At 36.3% G+C, this 13,136-nt stretch overlaps 1 protein-coding gene across 3 annotated transcripts in view; it reads right to left on the bottom strand.

Moving 5' to 3' along the window:
- The window catches only part of ppp3ca (protein phosphatase 3, catalytic subunit, alpha isozyme), a gene marked incomplete at both ends in the record, with an annotated part of 40,164 nt that overhangs the window by 9,588 nt on the left and 17,440 nt on the right, over positions 1-13,136 (bottom strand). For all 3 annotated transcript variants that reach the window (XM_079248249.1, XM_079248250.1, XM_079248251.1), the window contains 4 exons: positions 5,951-6,090; positions 6,191-6,336; positions 6,708-6,819; positions 6,918-7,042. In XM_079248249.1, the coding sequence (XP_079104375.1) occupies positions 5,951-6,090; positions 6,191-6,336; positions 6,708-6,819; positions 6,918-7,042 (523 nt within the window). The remainder of the gene's footprint in view (positions 1-5,950; positions 6,091-6,190; positions 6,337-6,707; positions 6,820-6,917; positions 7,043-13,136) is intronic.

The following is a 13,136-nucleotide window of genomic DNA, read 5'->3' as shown; positions in this document are numbered from 1 at the left end:
AGTTTCCAGAAACGGCAGAAAAAGTCACAAATCCCTTCTTGTTGGGGAACCAGAAAGTACCTGGAATACAAGACTGCCCAGCTCTGTTTGGGGGCACTATATATAAAATTTCCTCCTACAAAAATGCAAGTACATTATCAACAGGCCTATGAACAAGCTATTTCAGAAACCTAAGGGGAGATTGCTGCAAACTGAAGCCTGTATCCCAGTGATATTGTTTTCTGGACCCACCAAATTAATGCAACTGGAATGACAACTACATGGTAATGGTACATGGAATTCCGAGACAACTGGAACTCATCAGTAGTTCCTCACTCTGTGTTGGTTCCGTTGGTTCTAGTGCTAGCTAGAGATGTGCCATGCTCAAAAAAGCCAGCTCTGGGAGCAGATGCTTTGGAGTGAATCAGAAGAGCCGGCTCACATCGAGTGAGAACCGGCTCCCTTTTTTTTTTTCTCCATTTCTCTCAGTGCTCAGCCCCAGCTCTACCCCAAGGCAGTGCTTTGGTTTGATTGGCCCACATGGCTATGATATGGGATCATAGCATTATGTGAAAACAGAGAGGGGGCTAGACGCTGCACAGTGAGTGAGGCAGCAGACAGTCGTGGGGAGAATGTATGAGGGCATTGTGTGGTCTTCGTTCTGTTATGTGGAGTTTCTTGCTGTATTATTTCATTTCATTTAACTGTCTCAACAGGATACCCTTTTACTTTGCCAAATAATTGTTTTGTATATGTATTTAATAATTATGGATAAAGTCAAATGAACAACGGCTGTGTAACCTGTCAATACAACTACAAAAGAAGCATGAATGGAGACAACAGTAAGCAATGCGAGAGATACATTGGATATAAAAGGAAAACCCCATGTCCTTCAACAACTTCACTGTACACACTTTAAATTCTGTTGGAACAAAATACATAAATATTGATCTAAATTAGACTTTTACACATCATTACTTTGATGCACTATTGAATTGTGGTCTATAATAGCTGTAAAAAATTGCACATACCATTGCTTGAAGAAACGCGTGTTTTCTAATCTATGGGCCTCGCTGTGTTATCAGATTAGGAATGACACAATGACAAATAGTCTGTTACCAAGCAATTTGTAAAGCTTGGCAGACAAAGCAAAGCAAGATTACTGATAATGATCAATCACTTTTTATTATCTCTGGTCTCCTGTTGTCTAAAATGTCAAATCTAACCCTAAAACTAACACTTATTTTATCGGTTAATTTATCAGTTAGTCTTTTGTTTCACTTGTGATGTTTATAAAACAGGCTAAATATTATACTATAAAAATGTCCATAACAGTTTCCCAAAGATTAATGTAATATCTTTCAATAAAATCTTAAATCAATTGACTCACTAATGAACTAAAACCAATCAAAAGTTTAGGCTTAAAAAAGTGAAACTAAATAACCAAGTTAAACTTATGTTAAAATCCAGGACGAGATCCAATGAAAGTTCCCCAGCAACAATCCTCTCTTCCTGCATTTCCTTGCAGTCACTGCGATTCTTGGACCCATCAAACTTTCAGAAGTGTTTAAAATATTTAAGTGCTCAAGGTTCGTGCTGGAAGAAAAACAAGGAGACTGCTGTGCCCTGAGCACCTGGCAAAACTATGCCACCCTTACCATTTATATAGGTCACATGCCTAATCTTTCCTTACTGGCCAATATTGTTGTACATTGTAGGAATACATACACAAATCTGTTCAGTTTTCTTCATAGCATTGACATTTGCACCTAATAGCACAGCAGAATGCTGCCCTCAAAACAGATATTATGTAACTGTTGCTATTAAAAACATCTACAATGCATCTATCTTAGACATAAGTACAACATCACACTTTGCTTCACAATCTATACCATGCAATAATACACAGATAAACATCCCTTCATGCACCAATATACGTGGCTTTAAATGTAACTATTGATCGCAGCGAGGGAACACAGTGCGCATTCGGTGCTTGCCTGCGGATCATTCCATCTCTCCTTTGTGAAAACGCACAATAATGTGTCCGTGAGCCTGTGAGTGAGAACGAGTGAGGAATCTGACAAGTGAGTATGAGCGAAAGAGACAGAGCGGGATGGGAGTGCTGCGCTGTGAGTGTGAAGCTGAGAAGGTTTTTTTTCTTTCACCTAGACTAATCCATCTGTGATGCTTGTGGATTATCATTTCCATAATATTTAAATTGATAAATTTATTGCATTTCAATGGATAGCATTATGATCTTTTCATAACAAATCTAACCTGAGACAAGGTAATTAGAAAAAATGGAGGAAAAATAGATTTAATGCAAATCTTCATATGTTTAAGTTTGCAACATTAAAACCCATCCATTCATCCATCCATCCATCCATTCATCCATCCATCCACTAAACTGCTTGTTCCAGTTAAAGGCAATGGGGATGCTGGAACCTATCCCAGTAATCATTGGCCGAGAGGCAGGGTACACCCTGGACAGGTTGCCAGTCCATCACAGCAACAATAAAATGTTACTGAAAGGAGAATCCTGCATTTACTGTATATTGTGCCCAAATGTAAATAATATATGGTGTATACTAAAAGGTTCTATGCAAAGTCTCTTTTGAATTATTTTTTATATTTCTTATATGAGGAAACTTAATCATATTATCACAAAACAGGTTTTTGCATCATTAAGCATTACGATTTTATGAAGCTGAGTTGGATTGATATGAATAACTTCAAATGTACTAGAATGAATTTGCCATGAGCAGTAATGAAGAGGACTAAATCCAAACTGAACTGGATCACATATGATCTGTTGTTGTTTAATCTTTGTACTGTACCTAAAGATGACTTTATCTGTGAACTGGTGCTAAAGGGAAGGGAAGAGCTGGGATGGAAATGCAACCTGGTAAGGAATGCTCTCCCATTGCTTTCACTGTTTACTAGTAACATTTTTTTAAATAGTTTTTTTGTTGCTCTTATTGTTATTTAACCATAAACAGTCAAACCTAGTGGAGATGATCAGAGATGAAGAAAGAAAGGAGCAAATAAGACAGACCTCACTGGGTGTAAGTTAACTGCACCATATGGCTGCTTGAAATCTGACAACAATAGATTTTTGCCAGATTTACTTAATTATAATACTTCCAAACACATTTAGTAGTGTTTTTACTCTGTGCAATTACATGTTGTAGATTTTACAATATTGAAATGCATAACAAAGTTGTTCTTTAACATGCATAAAATTAAACATAGACTGAAATATGACTCAACTGATCTCATTGTGTTCCTATAGATATATTAAAACTGTCATGTACATAACATCTGTGAGCTGAGCTTTTCACTCTATTTTCAATGTCAACAAATAGAAACGTGAACTTTTTACTTGCAAAAAATACTCAGGACTAAACAAAACAAAACAGAAAAAAATACACACTCTTTAAGAAGCCAAATAATACGGCTCTTTGCATTGGTGTGTGTGTGTTTGCATACATGCATTCCAACCAGTCAACCCCCGTCAGTGTGTAGCTTAAAGTCAAATAACTGCATTATATTTGATTGATCGTCCATCTATCTCTCAATCTGCTGCAGAAATCTTCATGCGCTTCCCAGAAATCCCCAGGAGAGTGTGGTACTCTGTGCTTCGTACATACCGTATGGTTGGCGAGAGTCATAATGATGGAAAGGTAAGTTTAAGAGTGAAGGCAGAACAAAGCCACAGGGAGATAGATGACTATAATAGCAGCATCCTCCACACATGCACAGAATTATCCTCACTGAGCTCCTTTCTCACAGAGCAGCAATTGGTGGCCATTTTGCAGTGAAAGAGGAGACTGGTAGTCTTGATCAGCCTTAAGCAGCTGTATTGTGTGTTTTTTTTGTTACTAACCGAGTACCCGAGTACCATTTTTCAAGTTTTAATTGGTTTAAGTTTTGCAACAAAATCTGCTTTTAGAAAACATGAGAAACTCTTAACTTTGGGTTAAGATCAGAACTGCTGTGGGTAGTGCACATAGAGAAGTTAACTGGCTAAAATATGCATAGCTGTCAGGATGTTTGGGTTTCTACTGCACGCAACACTTCAGTGGAAGTATTTCATCTAATATAAGTTAAAACAAATGACACTTTGACACTTCCACTTGCATTTTCCAACACACAGACATGCGAATTACGGTTGGGTGATAATGTGGCTCTAAGCTGCAATTACCCTGCACGCAATGCCCATAATGCCATTTCCTCTTCTACAGAGGAATACTGTAAGTCCTCCTGAGTTTTTTTTCTGATTTGAGCAGAAGTGCAGCTCCCACGCAGGGGTCTGTACTGTTCTGAGCCTTCATTAAGAAAACTCTCACTAAAACTGCCACCTAATCTTTTCTCCTCACCACCACCTACTTCCACAGCTCTCTTCCATCCCACAACAGTATCAGGACAGCAAGTATCCTCGGTGTAACGTAGCTGCAATGCAGTTAATCCTCACAATACAGTGTCACATTCACACAAATTATCACCTATACTGTTCAGTGCTATGGATGTTTACCTGTATTGAATCATATTGTCTCTGAATTATGTATTTCTTTCTTTCTTTTTTTTTTTTTTTTTGTTTCATTTTACTTCTTGCTCTTTTATATTTTAGCTCAGGCCTTTGCAAATGTTTGATATCTATTAATAATTTATGATCTTAACATCTATTTTTGATATCAAGAGCTTGTCTGCACAGCTTCTGCACAACCGTCAAATTCTCTTGATGGAGTAAATGAGATCTAATCAGCGTTTAACATAGATGCATGCCATCTTTTTGTGCCTTTCTGCATCTTTTCTTTTCTTCTATCAAACCTGATATCTAGCCATCCTAAGAATGTGTGTGTTTTTTCACTCTAACCCTTTTATATTGGTCAGGATTTGTTATAGAGGTATCCATAGTTTAAGCCCTAGCTCTAAAAGTGCAATTATAGACACACAATGAGCCATGTGGGTAGAGCTAGGTCAATCGCTGGAGGATATGACGTTTATATTGATAATAGCTAAATACAAGTAAATATAAACACAAAGTTTTAGTCTCTGTTTGTATAAAATTATCCTTCAGAATAACGGTAACACTTTACAGTAATGGTACAAATCATATACTTAGGTAATGTGTAACTCATGATGAACTAATCATTTATTAATGAAGACTTTATCATGAATTCCTGTTGCTCATCATGAATTTATGATGATTAGTGATAAACTTAATTCTTAATGGATAATCAATTGATGAACATTAGTTCACTGTTAATTAATCAGTGTGATGACATATTTCCCAGTTTAAATAGAAACACATTTAATTCCCGGCTACCGATTTTCTTCTCATTTTTATTTATGCAAGACACACTCAAAAAAGTTAATTTGGGTGAACATGGATGTAAAAGCACTTTGAGTGACTATTAATAAAGGTTTATCGTAGGTTTTTTTTTGTTTTGTTGTTACTAAAACACAAAGTTACTAAAGTTACAGTGACATTAAAACCCTAATAATTACTCCAAGCGCTTTTATATTTTATATTTACATATCCATGTTACCAAAGTGAACTTCTTTGAGTGTGTCTTACTGTAAATGAAAATGAAAAAAAAGTAGCAGGGAATTAAATGATATATTTGTATCTAAACTGGCAAATTTGTTGACATATTGATGTATTAACAGTGAGCTAATGTTCATCAATTGATGATCAATTAGGGTAAAGTAATCACATGAATCATCATTGAGATCATCATTAGATCATGATGGGCAACAAGAATTCATGATACAGTCTTCATAAATTAATGCATTAGTTCATCATGAGTTACACATTATTTAACTATATGATTTGTACCATTTTTGTAAAGTGTTACCAAAACAACATTTATCAAAGTAAAAAATTACAGATAGTAACATGGTTTGAGTCAAATTAATGCAATCCAGAAAGCTGATGTTGGTACAGGATGGAAATGAAACAGCTCACCTGTAGAAGTAGGAGCAGCCTCGCACTGTGTTGTGGCTGAAATATTCCTGGGTTTTCTCATTTCCAAAGTCTTCCAGTGGATCGGACCACAGCAGGTCACACATGGGCCCAAAAGCTGGTGGCTCCTTGAACCGATCCAACTTGAATTTAAGGAAGAGAAATTGTACAAAACTGTACAAAATGATGTACAAAATGTACAAATGATGAAGTTTGCTATATGCTGGTTCAGCATGCTGATACCTTTTTAATGTCATCTAAGGTGTGTATTTCAGGAGAGAGTCCACCATGGACACACAGAAACTGTTGATTCATGAGTGCAGCCAGGGGAAGGCAGTCAAATGCATCCATACATGAGTCATAGACCTGCTCTGAGTACTTGATTTTACCTGAAAAAAGACAGAAACATGATCCACTGCATCCACACTTGTGGTTGAAACATGATAGTTTATATGTTTGCATGAAGGATGAGTTTAGCATGCCAGTTTGTTCTCATGCCACATTCAATATGCAAAAACACTGATGTCACAAATAAGCTTATTAAAACATTTACATGTCCACTGGAACTCTGACAAATATTAAATATACTCTTCATTTATTGCAAGGGCTTGTTCAATTAAGTAATATTAAAAAACTAACACATCAAAGTTTGTTTTCACACATTAAAGAAATGGATGAGTTGTTTTGAATTGTACCAGAGATGATCCAGGCAACACATTACATGCAGAAAACATGATTCTAAACGCTGATAAGTACTCACATTCTTGTTTGAAGGTGAAATATTCTGTCAAATGTCTACATTCATGATTTCCACGAAGTAAAAATAGTGTCTTTGGATAGAGGATTTTCAGCGACCAAAGGTATAAAACACACTGTGAGAATAAACACACAAACACAGTGTTACTTATGATTAATACATGTGGCATTTTGCAGTTTGTTTCCTTCTTTACAAAAATAATGATATTCATACCTCAATACTGAAGTAGCCACGGTCCACATAGTCCCCCAGGAACAGGTACCGTGTTGTGGCTGGTGATCCTCCCACCTCAAACAACTTCATAAGATCAAAAAACTGCCCATGGATGTCCCCGCAGACTGGAAAACAACAAAAGGCCAACAGATGTTACACAATCATAAGATTCTTTCGGAATACATGTCTGCATGTTACTGTTTAGTACAGAGTGTTTAATTAGAAATTGTCGCCAACTGTTTTTATTTTTATGACTAAGTTACTCAAATTTTATAAATTGTGTCAGCAGGAAAAAAAAAAGACGCTTTTCATGCACAGTCAGCAAAACACTTTAAGTTAGGACAATAATATTTCTGCAGAAGCACACTCCTGCAGCAAGAATACAGCTTATTCTAAGCTATAGTGGTAAATCTAAACATTCACCCCTCATGTCCAAATTATTTTAGTTTCACAATCCATGTTTCTGAAGGCAGTAATTTTGTGCTCGCTAGTCTTGTGTCACGTGACTGGAACTGTGACCAGCCAGTGTTTTCCGCCACACTGTGTAGGTTTTTAATTTTTGATCTCAATCTAAACCTGATCATCAAGCCATAAATCAAACTATGTTCTTTAACCCTTTAAATCCCTACCTAATCCATACCTAAGAACAGCTGAACAGAAAAGTCCAATTTTTGAAATATGAAGTCTTTATTTGGCCCTGTAAACAAATCTGAAAGAAAAAAATTAAAAATTATATATATATATATATATATATATATATATATATATATATATATATATATATATATATATATATATATATATATATATCTATAGCATTGATTACCATGTGATAGTTACTGTAGTGTAATCTTCTGCTTTCTGGTATTCGCCAGGGTGCAGGAGACCAGTATCATATAGTTCACAGCAAGGTTTTAGAGTTTTGAGCAAAGTTCCTACAATAGAGTGATGGGAAATGTCTCAGAAACTGTATGTATCAAATATGATGCGTTTGGCTTTATAGGGTTAAATTCCTTATTATCAATATTAAAATGTGGTGTGGAAATACAGCAGAAGTAGAAAAAGACATTAAAGAAATTTAGATTTTACAAGATGGAGTATGGCCCTGCGATGGACTGGCGAGCTGTCCAGGGTCTACCCTGCCTTTCGCCCAAAGGCTGCTGGGATAGGCTCCAGCTTCCCCGCGACTCTTCATTGGATTAAGCAGTTAGGATAATGAATGCATGAATGAATATGGAGTATGAACCAGCAACTTCTTACTTCAAAGGCAGTAGTTTTATTTCACTCAGCAGCTACTTTTACGCCATCACAAAAATTTTATTCCAGTCAATAGCAGCAACTGTGACATGATCATTTTCCTGATGTCATTGTCTTTAAGTAATGACAGGAGTTATAATGTCATCAGTCATGCGAAAGGAGCTCCACTACAGACGTGAAGAAGGAAAATGGAACTATTGTACTGATACAGATTTTTTTCTGGACCACTGCATGTATTTTACTCTTTCACAAGATTGGGTTGTAGTATACACACTTATTTCACAATCATAGGTATCTGCTAAGTCATGCTCAGTGCTACATTTCTCAAACCAGAACCAAAATTAACCACTTGAATAACTTTCACATCGTGGACATATATGTACACCATCAAAGAAATTTCACGTCGTTTGGGAAAAATTGAAAACACTCTGGCACATTCACACAAATCCTTGTCCGTATTTTCTATCTATATAATTGTACTTATTTAAGAAAAATCATCAAACAGTCTTCCTGTTAAGCCGTCTTACTGCATGATGCATTTGGGGACGTGTTCACTGAAGAAGGGAAGAAATTATTTCAGTTGGAACTACTTGCAGTAATCTGTCCAGTATACCACTTTCTATCCATTTCTGTTGGCCTGTTGTTGTAAACGTGTCTCTTTGCTACACAGAGGAGCAACACTCCAGATTGTTTTGCAGCACACTGTTGCATAAAAATGATAATAAAAAGAAATGTAAACATCAGAAACGCTTCTGATGCAGAACTACACATGCAATGTTGTAAAGCAAATCACAAGGCTATCTTTCTCTTACACACCTCCTCATCTTTCTGTTTGTTGGGCTACAGATTCTCATCCACATCACAATGCAATCTTCCCTTGCAACGCTGTGCGGAATATTCTTTTGGAGTGCCTTATCCATCCTCTGCAGGCTTGTAAAGTATTACATTCCCTTTGTGCTATGCAGTGCTGTAAAACAACTGTGTCTTTTTCCTCTGTGATGCACTGACATGCGGTGCCGACAAACTGCAGTTTAAACTGTAAAGGTCTAAATGTAAACGCTAGTCAGTCTCTGGCAATCAATCTATGCTGTGTTAAAATGGATTTATATCATGCATCATTTTGGTACAACATGGCTGATCATTTTGACTGTCTTGTTTGTAAACAATGACAGAAGGACGACTCATTCTGATGACACTGGCATATCAACTAAATGAAGTAAGCTGTGGCTTTTTGCATGTTTCACTTTGTGTCCATCAACAGTACCATAAGGACTATTTGACGAGCTGAGACAAACATGAAACATAAATAATAATGGAAGTACTTTGAGCGATTGGGGATGATAATATAGTAATAATTTGTTTAGTAGGCCTCAGACAAATTAGGAGCTTTCACCTCAACTAGGAAGAAAACCCCCAACCCCTGGTGAGATATATACTTTTCACAGTGAGCACTATGGTTCCAGAGTGGAAACCTACATCTCATTTCCTTGCTGCCTTCAATTTTTCATTATCATCTCTCTCTGTCTCCTTCTCTCCTACTCATCCTCCATCTCCTCTCGCTTTTCCGTCTCCCCTATCAGCTCCACAGTGGCCTTCGCCCACTCAAAGCTTAGAGCAATGTGAGTGGGAGCCTGCTTGTGTGACTAAAGCAATCAAACGCACACATGCGCACATAGATACAGGAGTGTACACAAACACCCATGGAATACATGCATGCAAACTGCATTGAAATTCAAACATCATTCGAGCTGACAAAGATACAAAACAAACGTACAAATACCCAGTACAATGCTCCATCCATCATACATATTTCATGCTCAGTACTTAAAACCTCCATTTCACCCAGGTCAGTGTACTTTTCATCTATCCATCACCTAAAGATGCCACGAGCTTTTCGTTATGCCACTTAAACTAATGGGATGCTAATTAAATGCATAATCGTTATTACATGTATATTTCATATCACAGGGCTTGCGTTATTAAATAAATGCAAAAGTAAAACAAAGCATTAACACGAGGAGTGAGAGCTTATCAAATGTACGCACAATAATGTAGAAAAGATCTCACAAATGTAGTAATCCATAATTATAATATGAAAAAGTAATAAACATTTTAAAGCTCAATGTTATTTGCAGTAAGTGTCAGGCCACCAGAATCCCTAAAAAAATATCCTTTATTGACAAGAGAACTAAGATAATGGTACAACCCCAAACTGCAGTTTCAAAATATTTGCAAATATGCTTGTTGATATTGTATATTTTTTAAATTCACAAATTAATACTGTAAAATAAGTCATGTGATTATTCATAACATATGCTATGATACAATATTGCTGTATTGGCCTAAATGTGCAGCACATGCTCCTCAGTTTCTATCGTCAGCCTAAACACAAGTAGAAAAAAAGAAGTCTAATGAAAAATCTCATTGCTAAACAAAAAAGCAATTAAGTATTAAATTCACAGAAATGTAAACCACTCCAGCACCTCACTAGGTCCCTTAGTGCCACCAACTAATTATTAAATACTAAATATTCAGTGACTTCCTCATGTATTTGTATAATGCACCAAGGACAAATGTCAAATTGAATAGTCGAACTATAACTGTTGCTCAAATTAACAGTGTCTGTGCACATATGGAGTATTTATTCTTTTGGAGGTTAATGGACGTAACCTTTAGAAGTTTTAAAAGCAAAATTTTTCATGAAGTTTCGCTGGAAATTCAAAAGGGGCTCTTCTGTAACTGTTTTTAAAACTACTTCAAAAACTAGTAAAGTTGCCATTTAACTAGAGTGATCCAGATGTTTTTACATATTGTTTTTTTCTCTATACTTTACTTTGTTCAAACGTCAACCTATCACCTAACAATGACTCAGATGTGGTCTACTCAGTCGTACTGTAAAAGGTATCATTTCCTAAAAAAAAAATCTAAAAATGATGATGACCTCTCAACTCAGGGTAGTCTACTAATTTTGCAACCAATAAAAGGTTTCCTAAAATTTGAATTTCAGCAGAGCAAATGCCAAATAGCAGAGTACCTGATTAGCTCAATGGACCTGACTAGTCAGAGCAGGTTGTGCATTTAAACTAGTTAACTAGGTTTATTCTTTATTCTATGCCCCTATCCCTACCGCCACAGGCTGGTCATGGCTCAGCTGGTAGAATAGTTGTCTTGAGGTGGCCTTGAGGCAAGGCAATGAATACATTCATCAAACCCACAGTTATAGAGAGAACTCACAGAAATGCATTGCACCTCCTGCCCCCCGTTAACACACAAACACACGTCTCTCTCTCTCTCTTTCTCTTTATATATCTATATATCTATATCTATCTATCTATCTATCTATCTATCTATCTATCTATATATATATATATATATATATATATATATATATATATTAATTCAAGCAATATTTTATATTGTTTGCATGTAGAGCAGATGAAAATGCAAATTTTTTGCAACAAAAATATTTTGTGGTCATATTGGACTGGCAGAGACATTTTAGAGCACCAATCATTTGAAGTCAGATTTGTAATAAATTGTTGATGGAAACTTGTGTCTTTCATGGCAACTTTCTTGATTTTATATAATCATAAAAAACTAATCAACCACAAACACCATCATGCTACTTTAAGGAATATTTCAAGAGTCATGTGAAGATAATTAAAACTTTTTAAGCAACGTCATGCTTCAAATAGAAAATAAATAGGATTAGACCTTAACAAAGATACTTCTAAAAATATTTCCAGCTTCAGTCCCATGGATGCACTCCAAACACAACTGAGGGATTAACACACACCTCTGAAAAGAATCTGGCAGGCTGCTGTGTTATCATATCCATCTGAGGGCTATGCTGTTGTCATAGCATTTAATTCTAGTCCTACTTTCTAGGTTTTGGACAACTTTTCATGTAAACTCAGTGGTTTGCTTTCTACATATACTGTAGGAACTCTGAGTTTGGCTGCTATGAAGATGTCTGTAGTGCTCTAACAGCTGCTTCAGTGTTGTTGTGCATCAATCTTGGTTTTCTGTGCTTGAAAACACATAGATTAGTTTGACTTTTGCACCGATGTCAGACCGGAGGACAGAGCCTATCCCTGCAACTATTAGGCAAAAGGTGGGGTAGACCCTGGATGGGCCAGCAGTCCATCACAGGGCCAACACAGGGAGGCCTGAACCACTTACACTCACCTCTAGGGAGAGTTTAGGTGCATCAATCAACCCAGCATGCATGCTTTTGGACTGTGGCAGGAAGCTGGACTTTGAGAAAGAACCCAGACATGTATAGGGAGAACATGCAAACTCAAAACAGAAATAACACAAACCACCACATCCCTGTGCAGCCCCTGTTGGTATGTAGGCTATACCAATGCAAACCATCTCTACAAATTTGACAAGTAATTAAAATGTCAAAATTGGCATTCTTGATTTCAGAAGGGCTTCACTTTACACAGTCTAGATTACAAAAAAATGATAAATATCTAGCCGTAGTAGTACTTTTCCTTTTAAAAATTGAATTTGTAGGTTTTCTAAAAAAAATAACAGATTAAATATCTACTAGGGCTGTGCAACATAGAGAATTTTGATTTTGCCTTCAAATAACCACAAAAACAGTAATATAACCAAAAACTGATTATTATTTTGCCATATTATGCTCTGCTACATTTTCTATGTACATGAGTGTATATCTGTATGTATGTTTATATGTGTCTGTATAAATAGTATAAATATGTCACAAATATGGGATGGGAAAGGATGACAAAAGAATGGGGGGGGGGGGGGGGGGGGGGGGGGGGGGGGGGGTATGTTAACCACATTTTTACTGTAAAGCACTTTGAGTTGCATTGTAAGGTAGGAAATCCAACCGAAAGATCGAATATCAGGATCTTTTGTTTCACAATTTTAAATAGATTTTTTTTTTAAAACAAAAAAAATTTTTTTTTTTTAAATATACAAAAATGATCT

This window comes from Telmatherina bonti (assembly GCF_933228915.1).
Source record: "Telmatherina bonti genome assembly, chromosome: 10".
NCBI classification, from domain to species: domain Eukaryota; kingdom Metazoa; phylum Chordata; class Actinopteri; order Atheriniformes; family Telmatherinidae; genus Telmatherina; species Telmatherina bonti.
This window is presented reverse-complemented; position numbering and strand designations above follow the sequence as displayed.